The following is a 19,982-nucleotide window of genomic DNA, read 5'->3' as shown; positions in this document are numbered from 1 at the left end:
AATTCACCAATAAAATATTGCTGAAGAACTGATTTTATGGATTCTGATTTTACGGATGAAAAAACATAAAAAAAAGAAATTCAAAGACGATATGAAAAGTCAATTTGGTACAAGTATATATTTATGGACGTTTCTGGTTAGTCATACAGTGTGCAATTTTACGACGAACAACGTAGAACTCGAAAAGGACACAAATATTCGTTTGATCAAATATTATGGCAGTGAAATGGCCACGTCCGCATTACATTGGAAACCCTCGGATGTAATTGCAGTCATTTATATTTTTGTCGATTTTGTGATTTCGAAAAACATTTTCAATTGCGATAAAAACAGCATCAAAAGCGTGTGGATAGCTCATCGACTTGGCTCTTTCTCATCCGCCTTTTATTCGCCATATTTTTCGAACAACAATTGGCTCAAGTCAATTCAATTTTGTAATAACAACTACTTCGAAATGATGGGGACGTGCACTATCAATGAAGGTAACGACTATTCACAAAAATTTTTTTGTCTTTTTTTGAACGGGTAGCAGTTGATGGCCGTAGGAAATAAAAAAAAAATGTAAGATGAGTTCGTTGAACGCGATTACTTTGCTAATTTAAACGAGTCTCATAAATACAACACAAGCAGCATGGGGGTTATTCATTTAAAAAAAAAAAAAAAAAAAGATTAGATTTTTTTTTTTTAGTTATCGTACACGTCCATTTTCCTTAAATAAACTCACATCCAATCATGTCCATGAAGACATTTACTCTAGTTCCCATTTCTTCTTTTTTGGTTAATGGAGAAAAAGGGAATTTGCATAAATTCTCGGGACTTACGTTTTTTCATTAACATTCAGTTTTTGAATCAAAAATAAAATTAAAGAGCCGCCAGCTGCACTACCAGTCGAAATAAGCGTGTGAACAATCGCGAGAGGACCCGCACCATTTGTTTTCCTCTAAGGGTGGGCACGGGTTGCCACCTCGACGGGCGTGAGTTAAGACTCTTCGAACACGTGTAGATTCACCGATGCCACAGCTCTTGGAACAGGCAGACCAAGCTCCCCATTCGCTGACGATGCAATGGCGTGGCCCACCTGCTTATTTGGGGGTAGAAAAAAGTAATAATTTTTATAAAACTTGCATGCATTTTTTTAAAAAGATTTAAAATGAATAACAATCGGATTCGGACTGGACAAGTAAAATAGTTGAATGCACGAAACCAAATGCAAGTGTAATTTTGAAAATGCCCAAATTATCTTTTTAAAAGCTGATGAATACAATTGTTGAAATCAAACCAGGTTGAACGACAAGGCAAAAAAAGCCAAAATTGAAATAATCAAAAACCAGAAAAATCAGATGATTCTACAGGATTAATTGGAGATGCTTTTTCTATTTTTAGGGCGTGACTTACTCAAATTCGACCACTTGCGCCCTCGTCTATTTTTCTTTGCTCTTTCGTCGCGACTGTAGTCGGTGACGAGTGATTTGAGTAGCGACGATTTTTTGGTCGATTCGCTTTTGGATTTGGCGCCAGACGACGATTTCTTGTTGCTCTTTTTCCGCAGGGTTTCGTTGTTCTGTTCGTCCACGTCTTCGCTTTCTTCACGGTCGGCTTGCTCGACGTATCTCTCAGAAGGAACTGTCGTTGAGGTGGTGCTGGAAGTTGATGACGACGTGTCAACTCCCTGCTGTGTGAGAAGAACATCTTCCAGCTGCGGCGTTGGAGTATCACTGGTGGGCGCCAGAGTCACGGCGTCAAAGATTTCAGCCAGAGCGTACTCCTTCACCTAATTTAATTTAAACAAAACAAAAAGGATAGATTATTGTAGACATTGCATACATGCTAACAAATTTATTTTAACTGTGATGGCTTCAACTTAAATTGCTGAAATGTTTCCAGGGCTCATTTTTAGTTGTCAGCAAACGAAATGTTTTGGTGGGAGGCCAAGCCTTTGCACAAATAACTCGTTGTTAATAACTCACAAATTCGTCAGCATTTTTAACAGTGCTATGCGCATCACTTCCGCAAGTAATTAGGGTCAACCAAAAATAATTAGCGCGTCCTGTAAATTGATGCTACTGAATCGTCGGCATCACCTTGGATTACTTCAGCATATTTTATAGTTATAAGTCGATGAAAAATAAATAAATAAACGGTTTAGTAGAGTCAAGTGTCCATTCAATAATCTACAGCGGACCCATTTGCGTAAACATAAATCAAAAGCCAGGAAACCCAGTCCCATTTCCCAGCATTCAGTATGAGCTCTACAAGTGCTGATATCAAACATGTGTGACTAAGAAAACCCCCGAGTTGAATTTCCGGAATCCCGACCTCGGAATGAGGTGAGGGTCTCACACGCAACACACTTGCCATTTTCCTAGCACAGCATAATTAAGGCTAATGCAAATCCTTTTACCTTTTTCTTTTTAATTTAAAAATAAAAATGAAGGTTTTGATTACCTTGACAAAGAAAAATGTGGCAATAGGAGGCAGATCGTTGAGATCTGGATAGTAAAAGGAATTGGCCGGATGGTTTGGCATGTTGGACGTGATGCGGAAAATTTTTTCCGTCGGATCGGACGGCCAATTGGGAGAAGTGAAAGTGAATCCGTTGTCAGTTCCACCATCCATTGGTCCAACCTTAAAAATAATAATAAAAAAGTATTAACCAAACTTGGCATTCAATTTAAATTGATTAAAATCAATACCTTGATCGCAACACTGTCAACCCATTGGCCATCGATGCACAGATTGAAACTGTCCAGTCCGACGAACCAATCCGGCGAAGGAACAATTCGCGATGCCAGCGACACCTAAAAATAAAATTTCAAAAATTCAAAATCGTAAACGAGGGCGAACAAAAAATTATGAAAATTAAATTTACCCTCGAATGATTGCTGTCTACAAAGAATTCGGCTTCAGTTTTGCCTTCGCCGGCCGTGACGGGCGGGGCGTTGAACTCGTCAAAGATGCCGCCCTCTCCTTGCGACTGCGCGTCCAAAGTGTCGCTTCTGCCCGTCTCGGTAAACTCCTTGAATCCTTCGGTGGACGCCTGACTGATTCGGAACAGGGTGTAGCTAGAGTCGTGAGACCGACCTGTTGTGGCAATTTCGGTATTTAATTTCATCAATTAATTGAAGGCTCGTTTTAATTTAAATTCCAAATAGAAAAACGAAAGAAACAAAAATCAAAATTGGGGCTGTTACTTGATGAATATCAAATTAAGAAAAAAAAGAATGAATTACAGTGTATACCAGGGAGCGTGAAAGAACTTTTTGGGGGGAGGGGGAAACGAAAAAAAAACAATTTCAAAGAATATCATCCATCAAAAAACCCAACAACATCCCAGCAAGTTATTCAAGGCACTCGTGTGCAACCGGCCCAACCATAAATCTAAACTAGGCACACATCTGTGACTCTAAATTGGTATATCCCCCACAGCACAGCTACACATCAAGGTGTGTACATCAACTATTTGTCTCTGGTGAAATAGAAACAAGAACCCCAACAACTTATAATTTAAAGCTCTCAGCACAAACTCTTTTAATTTTAGGAGCTCTAGGAAGCTTTGAAATGTTTTTAAGGAGCGGCATAAGCGACGAGTCGACCTCATTAGATCTCTAGTGCCTAACCTCTTTTGATTAGTTTACCAGATCTAAAACGTATATATGTTGTATGATACATGGAAGGTGTCCTTGAATGAAATCGACCTTGTATATAAGATTGCAGCTGAGCTATTCAATAATAAAGAGAAGAGTAGTGTACTCGACAAATATTCTAATTTGGTTAATAAAAAAGAAGATGACGTATGCTCGTATACGCGCGCCAAAAAGCCAATGCAAATATTTCAAAAATGAAAAAAAGGGCCAAACTGCTGAATGAGAAAGCGGTTGATGACTCGCACATATATGTACATGGCGAAATTGTTTGCGTGTGTGCAATATTTTCTTCGGGTTTGCAACTAGTTCAAGGCCGAAACGAACTTGACATTCATAAGAAATAGCGAAAGGAGTTGTAGCGCTTACCGATGACTTTGGACCATTGAGCGGGAGGTCGCCATTCCGGATATTGTTTGGGGAACAACGTTCGCGACCAGTGGGTTGCCAGCGTCACTTTGTAGACCATCAACTTGTCGGGATCGCAGAGGAAAGGGCTCCTCTCTTTGGCCGTTGCTGCTGCGGTGGAGACGAATGAGCTGGGCGGCGATCGCTTGGTAGAGCGTGGCTTGGCCGTGGCCAGGCTGACGATCAGCAAAATCACCAAGAATGGAAGCACATGGCTCGTTGTTCTGACAACATACCACATCGTGACTAATACAAGTAGTAGACGAAGAAGTAAAGGTTCTAAACGGGTGAGAGAGTTGAGAATGTGCAGAGAGAAATAGAGAAATTGGCGCGGCCGCAGTTGAGGGGAACCCTAACAGGCTGGCACGGATCGACAAATGTAAGAGAGAAGGAGAAAGTATCAGTGACTTGCAAGCCGTCTGGCTAGCGACTGAGCTCGGATAGTGGCCACACAACCCATTAAAAGAGCTGAGACTTGCTCGCTAGCTCACGTTGTGTAAGGGACACAGCCACCAGGGCAGGCCGGGCGTGTGTGTAGGATACCTAGTCACGCTATTTTCACACACACACACATATCCTTCATTTCCGTGCCAAAGGCGAGTTCAATTGAAGGGGCTTGACCAACAAAATTCGTTTTTCTCTTTTTTTGGCCTTTCCGTTTTTTCTTGTCAATGGCACAAGAGAAAAATGAAATGATGAGATTTGTCACGGGATTTCGGGCTAATTCGCTTGTATTATTATATAATTGACGCTGGCCAAAAAAAAAAGGGGTAGGCCTTTGTAATATGTATACTTTATGCATATTGAAGAGTTGTGTGTGTGGTGGCGCCCATTTTTCTTTCGTTGGGTTTTTTATTCATAAAAACCCGTTGAATGATCCAACCAACCGCGACTCTGCTGAGAAAAAATAATGACGTAAACTACCAAGGCTTGGCCACTGTTTCTTCGTCATTTCCCTCCCGGTGTTGTTATTATTAAGAGAACATCTATCATTTTCCATTCCACTTACCCTATCTGTCTTTGTAAGGCCCTTTTTGTTTCTTTCTTCGGGTTTTGGTTTTTTAAATACCAGCACATGGGCTTGTTTAATCAAGCCTTTGTTTACAGTGATAATTAAATCACACACAGATATACTCAACAACGCAACAAATGAAAGTATAGGAACTGGAATATTATTAAGGTGCGCTGAAGGCGGAGTTTTTCAAAAAACTATCCAACCAGAACAACAATTGAGTTTTTTCGGGTTATCTGATGGTGACTAAAAAAGGTAATCGACTCTCCTTTTTGATCATCAGACTCTGCTGACACTAGCACCACACTTCTCAATATCACACTATGGAGCTGCTGAGCTAGATAGTCTTTCATCATTTGGTTTCATTGCGTCACATCCGTAACACATTCATTGTCATTTCTTGGGTGCGACCGACAGTAGACGCATATCAATTCCGAGGTTGGAAAATTAGTGTAAAGACACAAGTAAGACGGGACTCTTTTTATAAAAATCCCCCCCAAACGGCTGCTGCTGAGACTGCTGTTGCTAGACAGCTTGGCGCCTGGGATTTAGTCGGGTATTTACGCAAAAAGAAGAAGAAGAAAATAAACAAAAAAAAGCGTCGTGTGGCCTCCGGAAGGACTGAAAATAAAATACAAAAATGTGTACATGAAACCCCAAGAAGAAGTGAAGATTTTTGGCCTCAATCCAAGTCAAACTTTCTACATGATAAAAAACGCGCAGTTCAAACAGACACACAAAAATTTGTCACAAACGAGAAATTGTTGGACATTCATCTCTCTCTCTGGTTTGTATTATTATAATTGCATGGCCTTTTGTTGTGCCTGGGCTTATAGATGTGTATTCCTTTTTCCATATGGTGTATACATAATACGTTGTGGCCGGCTTATGGGCGAGTTAACAAGGCAGCACCTAGGAAACTGCCCACGCGTCGTACGTACGTACATCCACACACACAAAAGAAAACCAACTTTCTAAAGGTTCTAGTTAAGAAAGAAAAAGAAGAAAAACACTCGTAATGGGCTTTATACATTTTTCATTGAAATTCTAAGCAGCAGCTGGGGCTGGGTGCAGCCGATACCGGTGCATACTAATGCACCGGTGCAGGTGTTACGCATCACGACACCACCACGTCGGGATGCAGGGGAAACACAAATCAAAACTTTTCTTTGACATGATGGATGCCCCACACTAAGTGCCGCTCTTACTACACCCTTTTTATCTCTACAGTCTATTAGATATTCCACCAGATAATCCTGATAAACATTTTTTTGAATTTGTCCAACGCGCGGGAAAATTTAAAAAATTTAAATGATGTAAGTATCAGCTCACTGTTATTATCGGTGAGTTGACAAGGGAGGCATCAGAGACCATGACCGACTGTCATTTTGGTAGACAACCCATCCGCATATTATAAATAAATAACGACCTTCTTCTTCTTCTTCTTGGTGTGCACCTTTTACCTTAACCTTTAGATCTGTGATTCCGCCAATACTTTCAGCCTTGGTTCCAATTCTTATACCACCCCGAAAAGAGTTTTTCTTGTTTGCCTTGCGACGACGATAAACAATTCATAAAAACCAATGCTGCTGTCTTATCTGAGGTGCCATCAACCTTTCACTGTGCAAAATAGACTTGGATATTTTTAAAATATTAAAGCATGTTAGTTGGTTAAATTAGGCAGCCTCATCCGTGTCTTACAAGTTTTTCGAGTCTATAGGATAAACCTCTTGTATGTTCTTTAGCTTCTATACAACTGCTGCTGCTGACTCATGTCATCCTCTCTCCCATGTCTTATTCTTTCTGATTTTCTTTTGGCTGTGGGCTTGGAGGGGGAATAGTATCCGACCTTGGTAGTGACTTGAGCCACAGCGGAGAACATTTTCATTGACTGGGACTTGTGTGTGTGCGACCCACCTCACTTTTTTTGGCTAGCCCAGCAGAGCTCAGAGTCGACCAGAACAACTTCCGGTAGCCGACCATATATAGGAAAGCCCCAAGTGATACAAAATAAGTGCCCACGAAAGAAGAAACAGATTGAAACAAAAATATATCCAGCCATAAAAATAAAGAAAACATGATTCTTTTGGATATATATACATGACTGAAATAGCATATTTATTGAGACAGGCATTACACCCATTTGGTCTTCTATACCCGAAACGGGAGACCACCTAAGGTGCGCTAGGAACTTGTAGCGTCCGCTTCTATATTCTAATTCCCAATGATGTAAAAAGATTAAATTATAATTATGTTTGACATTTGGCAAATTCGATGAGCGCGAATTTCGAATGTTTAAAAAAAAAAGTTGTTGGCCACTAAACGTGACGACGCCGGACCCATTGAGGTTCCATTATGAGCAAGGTTATACGCTGTGTGCTGCTGGGGCGATGAAAAGCGTGTGAGACTCTATTGTTTTGCTGATTCTGCTGCTGGTGGTAAACTCCCAAAAGCTGCGACCTCTACTTCCCAAGGTGAACTCTCGTCTCGGAGAAGGAGGCCTTGAATCAATGTGTAAGGATCGGCCCATTTGGCGTCGATTAGTCAGGACATCGTCGGCATCTGCGGGGCCCTTTTTTGGCGCGCGCCACAACCAACATTTAATTCCTTCATCTCACTAGACTATATTGAGGTCAACAGGAACCACTTGACAACCTTTAAATCAGACAAAATCAACTCTTCCCTATTCGGCTACTACTACCTGTAGTAACAGAAATCGACAGTTCTCGGCAATCACTTAATTGTCCATTTCAATTACGTCATCCATCCATTCCTCAACTTTTTCTTTTTATAATAATTGATCCGACACAAGTTTGCGATGGACATCCGGTGGAAATAAAAATGATGAAACAAAGTCGTGAGTTTGCTTGACGTCAAGAAAATGTCGTGACGTGACATCAACAACAAAAGAAAAAGAAAAAAAAGAAAAAAAAAAGAAAAAAAAATTCGCGCATATCTCGTGAAGAATCGGCAAGAGCAAAGAGGAGCGGTTCAATTAGTAGGTCAATGCCGAGAGATGCCCACACGGTTTGCGCCTGCCTTCCTCGTCGGTCGACTGTGTCCACACAAACATTCGTGCAACTTTTTCTTCTTTCGCTGATTGGGAGTAGATGCGCAGCAGCCGCCCATTCTAATCACATTAGATTTGAATGAATCGCATCTAAATCTTCTTTGGCACTTCAAATAAAAATACCCAAGTGATTTTTCTACTTTTTTGAAATAAGAAATGGGCGCTGTATGGTGAATGGCGTGTGTGTGTGCAGCTTTCACAAGACAAGTCTGAAGGAGTGTTTGTGATGTGCTTGGCTCATGAGTGACTCGAGATTTTTTATTTTATTTTTTCTTGTTGTAATATCTTGCAGAATCATTTTGTGATCAGCGGGCTCTGCTGTTATTTTCAAAAGCCCAGAGTCTTGTTATTCAAATGATTTGGCGGGACCCGAGCTGTACAACTTTGAGTTTCCCGCGAAGAAACAACAGACCACATGCAGCAGCAGGGACTTTTTTTAATAGGTCACTCTTGCAACTTGCATCAGATTTTTTGAATCAAGAAAACAAAAAATCAAATCAAATGACGCGCTTGATTCTAATGCGGAAAAGGCCAAGAATTTCTATTGGCAAAAGTGAAACAAGACCGGAGGCTATGCTAGCGCGCTACACGTCCGAATCTTTTCAAGGAAATCGTTTAATCAAACGAGAAGAGATAGTAAGACTAAGGTTGCGAAACATAATACAGGCAGCTATAGCTATAGCTATAGCGAGAGAGCGAATAATTAAGTGGCAGGAAGGAATGTGTTGGGACAAGTTGCAAACTGTTGGTTAGAAAACAGCAAGTGGGTCAATGTCAGACAGCCCGTGCTGCTGCTGCTGCTGGTATGTGTTTCTGCCCAAAAAGTACCGCATACATCACGATCGCGTCCGCAGCACGTTATGACTACCACGTGCGAATTCAGTTGATTTTTCAGACTTTTTCAAGAAATAAGAAAATGAGGCCATATATAAAGGAGAGCCTGGCTTTTTTTTATTTTCTTCAAACAACGTTATATACTGTACTACCCCGAGGTGGTTCCGAGGCCACATGCAAAATTGGGAAGCAGCTTCAAGGGAAAACAAGGCGAAACTGCTGTATTTACCACTAGTAATAAGGAAAATCAAATTTGTGTATGATTCAATTAGACTTGGCCGTTTTATAGGCTCGAACCTTTTTTTTTGAAATTGGCGCGTCTTCAACGTCAAATGTGTTTGATAGTTTTATATTCGTTTTTAGTATATCATTTTGGGCTCTGTTTTCATTTTCCTGTTTGGATATAGTGTGTGTTGAAGGTGGCGCTGAAAAGAAATGGAAGTGGGTCAACTCTTTCCCCTTCGCTGCTGCTGCTGCTGTGCGTTTTCGGTTCCTGTATATTTATTCCTTCTCCTCATCAGCTTTGCAATAACTATTGGGTTATATACGATTTCTTTGGTCGAGACTGCTCTGGTGAAAGGATTTACGATGACCGGCTTGACCGCCAAGCCGCTCAAGTGGCCGATCGGCGAGAGATGTTGAAATCAGATTATTATTATGAAACTCAATTGGACGAGTCAGTCGAGGCCAAAGCAAATATACTACGTCGAGATTTTGTTTCGCTAATTTATTTACGGGGAATTAATCGATCGGATCATTTGTCGCTATACATTTCCTGGACTTTCTTTATAGTCAAAATACGAATGATATTTAATAACATCGCACAGCCGCATCAATTACTTTTACGGGAATACATTTTTGAACTGTGTTTGGAAAGGAGAGTTTCAAAATTAATTACAAATCACTTTAATCAAATTTTTTTTTTAAATCGCGTTTGCATTTGAATGGATAAGTTGCGTGCCGTGTTTACTACCATGTAAGTAGGCCTATCAACAATCGGTCAAATCTTTAATGCGACAACGGGAATGGGCGTAGGAAATTTGTTGTCCACTTCCTTTTCGGTATAATGAAAGTTGATGAAAGATTTTTGAATTTCAAACGAGTTTAAAAAAAAATTAAAAGAAATCAAGCGTTAATTAATGTAACGGTTGAGTCATTTTCACACACCAAAAATTTCGGCCAGCGGAATGATTCTAATAGGCGCTATACAATGATGGTCATTCGAAATTTGGCTGGGGAAAAAGAACGGAAATATTAAAATCACCAAGGGCTGCCGCAAAAATTTCGCTTGCACCAAAGTATAGTCGTCCAAACAAGGCCAATTACTCCCGTTTAAAAACATAAAAAAGAGAGGGTGTAAATGAGACGTTTACCACAAGGAAATGAAACAAATCAAACGTACCGTATTATAAACTAAGATGCTCAAAGTGACGTCAAATGAACTTTATTTGTCTATTGATATCCTTTCGCCTGTTTAGTCTGGATCCCATATTTACTAGACAAATTTTTCGCAAAGTAATGAGACAAAAATGTGAGGGTCGTCGGTGAAATGTTGGTATTAGCGCGCGCAGATACCTTGGAGATGTGAGAGGTGACTCATTTAACGGGAGTAAACATACAGCAGAGAGAGAGAGAGGTGGGGAACCTTAAGAGAAACTGTACTAATTAGGGAAATTTTCGTTACCGTGTCGACCGAAATAGATCTCCACTGCTTTGGGGCTTGACAGAATGCAGGCCAGATGCTTGGTAATGATAGTCAGACGCAGTTCGGGATATATAAGTTCTCTGGAAAATAGAAAAACCAAAAAAAAAAAGACATTTAAACTCAGGCTAGAAAACGGTTGGCCTAAAAACCATTTTAGTCACTCCTACGCAGGTGATATCCATTCCAGCTTTTTTTATTTTTTATTTTCAAAGAAAATAACGCTGCAAAATTCACGCTCAAAGATTTATTCGTCGCCCTTTAAAAAAAAAAAATTTTTTTATTATTATTTTGTCCACAACCGATTTATTAGATGCACATAAAAAGGAGGTTGTTTTTTCGAAATTTTCGAATACGCCCGCAAACGGGTTTTTCATCAAAGTTCTAGATGTGATACTATCTATTTTGATGAGTGACGAATCAAACTAAAAAAGGATACCTACAACACGAGACTCATCGTGAATAAAAAATGTCCATTGCATGAGAGACTAACCTTCACCACCGTCACACACATGCACGCGCGCAATGTTCTCTTTCCAGTCGTTTTAATTGCATTAGTCCACCTAACTCGCCCGTGATGGTCACACACAAACATGCTGTGATCTTATATACAATGGTTGTTGTACATCGACACAAGAAATCGGAGACACGCACGCAGAAAATTCAAGCCATGCATAGATAATTCAGTTTGATGGAAAGGAAATGAAATATTTCACCGTTTGATGTATGGGAATTGCGCACACTTTTCGTCAAGGCCATTTAGTCCTTCAAAAAATGTCTAAATAAGGAGATCATTTTTTGAATGAAAAGATCAATTCAATTTCCCAAGCTCTAGATTTTATTATGACCGAAAAATAAATTCAAAAGGCTCTCGAATTTGTAGCTGAAACATGTGGACTCTTTTTTTAGACCTAACTATAACGTGTTGGCGCAATTTGGTTGACCAGATTTCTAGTCACAAAACTAGAAATAGGCGTGGCAGAAACTAGATTTTAAAGCCCTGGATATTGATAGTCGAAGTCAAAATCACAAGTTTTAATGCCCGATTTCCCCATTTACACAATGTTGAATTCCAAGTATTCAGACCGTAAATTAATTTGATTATAAAGCTGTACGGATTGAAGCTAATTAGTCATGGCCAATGAAACTAACTGCAAATAAACTATTGTTGAATCAGCTTATTTTGAACGTTTCAAAGGACATAAAAAACAAAACAAACAAATAATTGAAGTAAAAATGAGAATTTAGTATTTTCAATTTTACCTAAATGAAAGTTATGGTAGTTTACGCATTCAATTTGGTATTAGGTTGATAAAGCACCTTTGCGTGTCTGCACAAGAACACAAGGGTAACGCGCGTGACACACGGAAGCGAGTGCCAAGTGAAAATTTGAAAACAGAACAGAAAATAATATGAGTATAGAATGGCAGATCATGACACAGAAAAATAGACATAAATATCCTTGACCATTTCAAATTTGTGCAATATAACTGCAAATAAGAGGGGGCAGCTGCAGGTGTGGGGGCAGGTCCCTTTTGGGTCCAAGTTCAAATATTTTGAAAATTGTTTTCCTCACAGAGTTTGCGATAAACAAAACAAAACAAGCCTGATCTGCAGTCGTTCTACATATTATGCGCTAATTAATGAACCCTGACCGAGTCAACGAAAACGGCAAGAGAAAACAGTTCCACTCAATAACGGCCTAGCTCAGGAATAATCAAACCAACTATTTATAATCAACGCTACCCAATAGTCGGAGTAGTAGGAAAAAAAGAGATAAATGTTTCCTACCTTGATGTCTGGGAAATGCAGCCAGGCATCCATCCACAAGTGATCCATCCATCCGCTGAAAAGTTGAGTCCACTAGACGGGATAGGGAGAAAAGGGGGTCCTCGTGAATACACCCACACTCACATGAAGTGTACACGAGGACATTTAAAGAAAGGGGAAGGAAGGAAGAGATACGTAGCTCGGCCATGGGTAGAATCCCCAATCAACAGGGATGCTGTTTGTCTAAGTAAAAAATAAAAATGGGTTAACGAAAAATATTGACAGTAACAACAACTCAACAAGGAAGGAAAAATTTAAAATGAGACAGTGGGAAAAACCCTAATAAATAGGAGAATTTAAGGTTTTAATGTAATGCACTGCTTTTATGCAAGTCATGCATTATTCAATTATCTAGCAGGTCACAGGAATAAATAACGAAAATCATATACCCAAGCGATGAGACTGAGATTGTTGCTGATTGACAGGACAATAGCAGCACCAGCAAAAGTTGCATATCATGTTGTTATTATGATGACTGACTCAGGCCTCAAATCTGCACAAAGAAAAAGGTTATACGTTGCAAACAAACTGCCATGCATCGACAGGGGGCCTTTCATGATAAGTGCTAGTCAGGAGCTAACATTTCACAATTTTGGGTTTAACCATTAAACAGGTTTACCTCATCTATTTAAGCTTCCATTATCATTCTATTTGTATTTTTAGTTTTATTTACCTGCTAAACAGCATGGAGTGTGTATGAAGCGATTCTATTTAAAGAGCCACGACACCAGAGTTGACACGACGACCACATTTTTCTTATTTTATGTGTTATTTTGTGTGCAGCCACGTGCACGTTTCCCAAAATGTGATCGTCCCGTTTTCTTTTGTAATCTTGAACTTGAGTCTCTTTTTCGAAACTTGGAATCAAAACGTAAGCAGACGACCCTTTTGTTTCTATTATTCTATTAGCGCCATCTTGTAAAGAATTTGATAGAAATATTTAAAATATCCCCGCTAAATCCAAACCGCTTAAAAACGATCAAGTTTTCTCACCGGTGCTCGACATTCGCTGAACGAGTCGGGATTATTTAATAGTTGGTGAACAAGTTACACTAAGTTTAAATTAAAAACGAAACCCTCAGATAATTACTTTAAGACCGCTACAATATAAGACCCTTTGGGACCCTCTGGGAAGTCAATAGGAAATAAATTTAAAACTCACGTCTAAGCAAATAATCTGGGCCAATACTTTTACAAAACACAAATGAATTGTTTAAATGAAGAATTTCCGTCCATTACAATGAAAAGTTAAAAGGAAAACCGGATGCACAATAATTGTTCTACGAAAAACTTTAAACACATTCTACCGCTGCCCCTACGATAGGATCTCGCATGTTTTACAGTAAGAAAATATGTGTGGTGGTTTGGCATCCAAGTCACGTGCCGTTGGGTAGTTTGGCACTCGACGTTACATGCCAACAAAAACATTGACAGTCTGCTCCGGTTTCTACTACAAAATATCCACTGGAATTTGAGAAACGCCATCACCGATGATTCACAACCCCTCCCTCCTCCCGAAAAGAAAAGAAAAGAAAAAAGAACCTGGAAAAATGCAAAACAATTCCTTTTTTAAAAGTGAAATAAAAAAACAGCGTCTTATCAGGCTAAATTCTGAACAATATACAAATTTAGTCAAAGGTATCATCATTCCAAAAAATGTGCCTACTAATAATCGGGCGTTGCTCGTATTAAGGTGACAACTATCAAATATTATCTTTCTCAATTTAACCTAATTTAAGAAACATTCAGACTTAGAATTAAACTATTTGTGATATTAATGTCTCATACAATTCACTCCGTTATAAATAAAAGTAGATATAAAGCTGATATCCAAATTGTCTACCGTTGTTTCTTTGGGAAATGCAGCGGCAAACGAATTTCTAACGACCCAATAACACATACCTCGCCGTTAATTTATCTGTTGAAACAGAAAATTTATTTGACACTACTTACACGACCCAGCTTATTTCAGTGGGTATTTTATGTGCTGTTCCAATCCTAGACAACCTATGTCTGCATTATTTGAATAGGTCTTCCCTTCCTATTCTTAGATATTTGGACCGACATGACACATCAACTTCAAACAATAAGACGACGTGAATGGACCAATAAAGCACGACAACTCTTTTCGATCGAAAGCCAAAAAGCCTTTCAGTTGCAGTGGAAATCGGTTTTCTTTCGGTGCGGATCGAACCCCAAAGGAGTTTTTACATTTAATGGCCTAAAAATAAGTTTTACACTTTCAAAAAATTGACTTGTCAAAATCCCACGCTATTTTTTGGTTGGGTTCAAGACACTCTGATGGAAATCTGATAGATTGTATTAGTTCAGGCTAAACTACTACACAACAAAGAAATGAAGTCATTGAATTTGGCACTTTATAGTTAGAACATTCAAACAATTAACACTTTATATATTGAACTTTTTATCAAATTATTAAATTATTTCAAAGACTGCCTATTTCGTTGAATCTTTTAAATGCATCTGGCAAATTGTCTTTAAAAAGAACGGGATCGGCTCGAAACTCGACACTCCGAAGGGGTAGTCGACCGTAGATGTCTGCGAATCGGTTGATGCATTCCGATCGTTCCGCCATATGGGCAGTCATGTCTGACAAATCGACAGACAGGAGATCGGCATTGACACATTCGGGACACTTGAATTTCTTGCGAGGAGCCACCTTGATGGGTGCCTTCCCGGTTAAATTGGCCACCAAGAAATTCATTGCACTAGAATTCGCAAATAATTAATAAGTAAAGTAAATTTTAAAATAATAAAACTTTGAGAAATGATCCTTACATGTCTTCACAATTCATGTGATCGTCAACCCAATTTTTGATGTCGCCAGGCATAGCGCTGCTGTAGTAGTAGTTGTAAACACGGTGGTAAAACGCCGCACCGGTCAGTACCATTGACACGTTGTTAGTCCATTCCGATTCGTACTTCCAGCGATGATTAAACCCGTCCCAGACATGGGTTCGCGAAGGGAATCCTACAATACGATCTGGAAATTGGCGCCAGACTTCGAAGCCAAACTCTAATTCATCCGTAGTCAACATACTGAAAGTACACAGAAAAATTGGGAGAATATTTAACGTTAGCGATATAACAAAAGTGTAAACTGAATTGCAAATATGCTGTTATTCTCTTACATAATATCGTCGTCCATTGCCAATATAGCCTCAGTTTCAATTTCTGGGAATGGATAGAAGCGGTTGCTGAGTTGATTCCGTTTAGTTCGAACAATCTAAGGACGAAAAGAATCCATTAAAACAATTACCAAAATCATGAATGTAACACGTTTGTACCTGAAGTGGTTTTGGCAGACGTGGCCAAGAAGAAATAGGCGGAGGATCTTTGAATTGATTGTTCCAAACAATGACAATCTTGGCAAGACTGGGCGCTTTTGAAATTCGTTCTAGAACGTGAAACAGACTTTCGAGACGGTCATACGTCAATACGACGGCTGTAAAGCCTTGCGAACGTGGTGGTCCCATCGGCAGAGCAAAGGTCTTGTAAGTTAAATGACGACGTTCAATGGGAGGATCATTCCAGTCGGAATAGGATCGCCCTATGTGTGGGAAGACACGATCGTTGATGATGCGCAACGTTGTCAAGGCTATTCGTTCCATGGAGGTGAAATAGCGAGTGTAAATCCAGTTTCCTTTTTGACGCATTTCGCTAATACGGTCAGAGGACACACCCCGTAGCAAGTCCATCATTTTACTGAGATCGTCCTCGTAGAGTTGAAGAACGGCAGTTTTCCAGTCAATCACCTCGTCGTAGGGAAGGACATACGAGTCCGACACTACCACTGGGATGCATCCAGCAGCTAGAGATTCCATTAATGTGGGTTGTCCCAGTCGAGCGCCACGAACCACCAAGCAAAAAGTTGCATTCTGAAACAGAAAAACGTACAAAGTTGTTAGTGTTTAAATGAAATGTAACTATACTGAAATTTCTTCAAATACCATTAATACGTCTGGGAAATTGTAGGTTTCTTCGTCTCGGCAGCGAAGTTTCGTATCCAACGGACTCGATCCGCAGCTGTTCAAAACGAGAAATCCAGGATGCTCGGCAGCCATTTCAGAGATAACTTCACGAAAGTCTTCATGGATATAGGGTTGAGAAGAAATGACGAGCCAACTTCGATCTAGTGAACTTTGTGTTCTCAGCTCGGCTGCTAGCGGACTGTATACTGGGACGGAGACGTCGAATCCGGAACGGTACGTCAAAGATGAGAATCCACCGCTAGTCATCATGGCATAACCAATGTCAACCTCCAAAAACGGATGGTACTCCGGCATGGATCCAGGAAGTATGTTAAAAATCAAATGATTGCGTCCCTCGTTCCAACTAAATTAGAACAGACGAAGTTTTTATTATTTACTTTTGGAACCTTTGGATATTTAATTCAAGTATTTGCTTACTATGGTAGTGAGCTCAAAGCTTTTCCAACATCCTTGGGGCGAATTCGGTTTTGGTTGAGTAAATCAATTGTAGGGATAAATAAACATGCTTCATTTGGGTTAGATGTGAAGTACATACTCTTGGTTATGGCTTTTAAAATGTTATAAAACTCTGACGTAATTTTCTTGGTTATGGGTACTTTATCTTTGTCAACAAATTCAACTACAGGATACACATAGACTCCTATTCTTCCACTGTGTGTGTGACTACATTTGTAAACATCAAAACATGTGTAGTATGTGCAATTCTTTTGAGTGGCAAATGATAATGAGTTATTTAAGACAACTAATTCTGGTAAATGATCAAGTGAAGCTCTTTCTAATAAAACTGAAGGTTCTAGGCTATGACGTGTGTGCAGCGGAACCCATAATAGAATTGATAGCGCTAGAAAGATAAACAGCAAGAGGTAAGCAAATCCTAAGAAGAAATGCCTAAAATTAAAAGTAACAATGGTCCGATTAGTAAAGGATGAGGAATTTTCAGTGAAAACGGTAAATGATTTGGGACATTTTCCTTTCATTTTCTTTCTTTACATAAAAATAATCAAGGAAGCAAAGTGGATCCCTAGAATGGGCATTCAAAATTTAAGACTAGATGAGAAACACTACAGTTGATTGTGGGATGTATTAATTGCAGGCAATCTTGTTAGCTATGATATTTTATTCTGTTTTGAAAGTGACCAGATTAAGGGAAAGAATTTAGTTTTAGGTACCAGCGAAACGACTATGTTATTGATTGTGCAATATTTTATAGCGTGTAGTGTACTATCTAATATGTAATATTCGGAGTTTCGGACTTAGTATATTCATATCAAATAGACTGAATATGATATTGTGATTGTGATTGTAAACTGTCAATCTGTCAGCTAACGAACTACGGAACTAGTGATACTTTTGCCACTAGATGGATCGCCCAATAAGTCCCGCCCTTCGAAAGTCACGTGACCGTCCCATCCTCTAAATTTCTGAACCAGCCAGCCCCAACGCCATCTCTGTGAATTCTCCTCGTGTGATAAAGCAAACAGCAGAACATCTTTTTCTTTTCAATGAAATTGGCGGGAATCAGGCTTTGTAAAATTCTTTAACATCTTTGTGTTATTTTTCAGCTATTTAATCTTTAACACGAAAAAATACAAAAAACACTGTAAACATGGCTGTACACATCCAAGTGAATTCTCCTGATTTGAAACTTGATGAAAATTGCGTGGTTCATTCGATGCCATGTAAAATCAATCACGACGGTCAAGCAAATGTTTCAGGATTCTTTTCACCCTACATTGAAAATAAAGAGCTGGATGATAGTAGTGATGGAGGTAATTTTTTTATCTTAAGTATATTTTTTTTATGGATCCGGTAACACTTTTAATTACATCTAGTTAAACAAGCTTCATTCCGAGGTTATCCTTTGCAAGGAAAAGAAACTGTAATACCAGATGGTTTCAAAGGAATTGTGGTCACTGAAATGAAGAAACCGTTGACTGACATTGAGGAGAGAAATCTTGTTGTCAGTAAGAAATTTGATAAAATTACATATTGGAACTGGGATTGCTTCCCAGTCAACAATGATTCAATTAATCAATCCATGGATTGGCTCACACTCTCTAAAATGGTCAAAAGCTTTTTTTATAAAAATTTTCTTTAGCCCTTACTAACATTGTGTATTTATTTTTAGATTCATGAAACTGAATGAAGAAGATTTCAACATAACATTCATCATTCATCTCATCTCCCCAATTTTATCTTGAGTTTTGATACTTTCTGCACATGTCTTATTGTAAGAGAAACACGTGTTTCCCTCTTCAAAGACTGATTCATTTGGTAATTGCTAGGCTCATTAAGAATTGAGTTGTCAAGAATGTCTTCGTATTTTTCATCGATTCCGTGTAAATAGGTTTCATAAATATTCCCTTGTTGGACTAATAAACTTCGTGGCTCCAGAAACAACGAGAATGAAACCTTTTCTCTGTCTTTCGAATCATAGAAATTTAGTACTGTGTGAGAGCCAAGATTCACCGTCGCAATTGTTGAAGAGTATAGTGGTCCATCTAAATGGGGCTTTTATTTAAAGAAAATGATCAAAACTTAAATTAGAACTACTAGGTTGTCCAAGAAAATTGTTACCATTATTCCTTCATTTGGTTTATATTCATTTATCAATACATGGTTTGGAGCATCACAGAATGCATTCAGGGCCACTACCTTGTCTATACATGTCTGAAGCCACTGTAAAATGCATCAAACATTAAGAGTTATGCATGGTACCTCACAACTGACAATAAAAAAACTGTAACCTGTGGAATAGCTTCAGGGATCATTCCATTAGGGTGAGGAACACCACCCCAGTTTTGGAGCCTAATAAATTAAGACAAATTGTGTTTATCTATTTATGAAGGTTACATTACGTAAATACTACATCCATACAAGAGTGCAACATGATCAACCTCATACCTTCTTCTTAATAACTGAGTCCATTTTGTTTGAGGAACATTGTATACATTCTTCAATAAGAACTCCTCTTCTTCCACAGTAAGAAAATCTTTAATGTAATATGCACTACTTGGACACTGTAATAGAAATCATTAACAATAAGGTTAGCATTTACTCATCAGACCTGTGTTCATGACATTCAGTTATATTGTTCTACCTTTTCTAGCCGATGTATTTCCATCGCCGTCGTTTCTTGAAAACAATCTCAAGTAGCCTAACTACTAAGTAATGCAACAATAAAATATATATGATCAATTGATACTGAGGAAATCCAACCGGCATAAAATGTAATTCCACAGCGAATTAGACAGGACCTTTTTGAAAAAAAAAAACAAATATAAAAATCTTGAATGGCAGACGACGTAATTAAGGGAGTGAGCAGGACCAATCAACACAGACCATCCGAGGAGGAGGAGTTATGGATGTCTAAATGTCTAATCCCAAAATGAATTTAATTACGGAAAATTGGTACTAAACTTTGAAGGCTATCTCTCGCTCCATTGAGTCACCCACTTTTTCGTTTCGTTAA

At 39.0% G+C, this 19,982-nt stretch overlaps 4 protein-coding genes and 1 long non-coding RNA gene across 6 annotated transcripts; 1 reads left to right on the top strand and 4 right to left on the bottom strand.

The window, feature by feature from the left end:
- Positions 1-99: 99 nt before the first annotated feature.
- On the bottom strand, positions 100-4,483 carry LOC124340522 (spondin-2-like). Of its 2 annotated transcripts, none has more exons than XM_046793102.1 (6): positions 4,011-4,483; positions 2,870-3,081; positions 2,694-2,798; positions 2,446-2,625; positions 1,396-1,771; positions 100-1,081 (listed from the first exon to the last, which is right to left on the bottom strand). In XM_046793102.1, the coding sequence occupies exons 1-6, from the start codon at positions 4,288-4,290 to the stop codon at positions 882-884; spliced, it is 1,353 nt and encodes a 450-aa protein (XP_046649058.1). In that variant the 5' UTR covers positions 4,291-4,483; the 3' UTR covers positions 100-881. The 2 variants fall into 2 exon arrangements, with proteins under 2 accessions (XP_046649058.1, XP_046649059.1); XM_046793103.1 differs by having other exon boundaries at positions 100-1,078.
- Positions 4,484-12,401: 7,918 nt separating this feature from the next.
- Positions 12,402-13,436, bottom strand: LOC124340604. Its single transcript, XR_006918125.1, has 3 exons — positions 13,171-13,436; positions 12,887-12,990; positions 12,402-12,680 (listed from the first exon to the last, which is right to left on the bottom strand). It is a non-coding gene; the product is annotated as an uncharacterized LOC124340604 (long non-coding RNA).
- A 1,363-nt stretch (positions 13,437-14,799) lies between these two features.
- Positions 14,800-17,861, bottom strand: LOC124340498 (exostosin-2-like). The gene is made up of 6 exons (XM_046793046.1): positions 16,928-17,861; positions 16,469-16,853; positions 15,806-16,396; positions 15,650-15,744; positions 15,297-15,557; positions 14,800-15,226 (listed from the first exon to the last, which is right to left on the bottom strand). The coding sequence occupies exons 1-6, from the start codon at positions 17,485-17,487 to the stop codon at positions 14,944-14,946; spliced, it is 2,175 nt and encodes a 724-aa protein (XP_046649002.1). The 5' UTR covers positions 17,488-17,861; the 3' UTR covers positions 14,800-14,943.
- Positions 17,862-17,948: 87 nt separating this feature from the next.
- On the top strand, positions 17,949-18,691 carry LOC124340570 (ribonuclease H2 subunit C-like). Its single transcript, XM_046793164.1, has 3 exons — positions 17,949-18,279; positions 18,343-18,575; positions 18,639-18,691. Exons 1-3 carry the CDS (start codon positions 18,117-18,119, stop codon positions 18,654-18,656), a joined length of 414 nt encoding a protein of 137 aa, XP_046649120.1. The 5' UTR covers positions 17,949-18,116; the 3' UTR covers positions 18,657-18,691.
- Positions 18,689-19,827, bottom strand: LOC124340558 (alpha-ketoglutarate-dependent dioxygenase alkB homolog 6-like). Its single transcript, XM_046793150.1, has 5 exons — positions 19,611-19,827; positions 19,415-19,530; positions 19,258-19,318; positions 19,088-19,189; positions 18,689-19,021 (listed from the first exon to the last, which is right to left on the bottom strand). Exons 1-5 carry the CDS (start codon positions 19,632-19,634, stop codon positions 18,689-18,691), a joined length of 636 nt encoding a protein of 211 aa, XP_046649106.1. The 5' UTR covers positions 19,635-19,827.
- Between the last annotated feature and the right edge of the window lie 155 nt (positions 19,828-19,982).

Source organism: Daphnia pulicaria, chromosome 5, assembly GCF_021234035.1.
Source record: "Daphnia pulicaria isolate SC F1-1A chromosome 5, SC_F0-13Bv2, whole genome shotgun sequence".
NCBI classification, from domain to species: domain Eukaryota; kingdom Metazoa; phylum Arthropoda; class Branchiopoda; order Diplostraca; family Daphniidae; genus Daphnia; species Daphnia pulicaria.
This window is presented reverse-complemented; position numbering and strand designations above follow the sequence as displayed.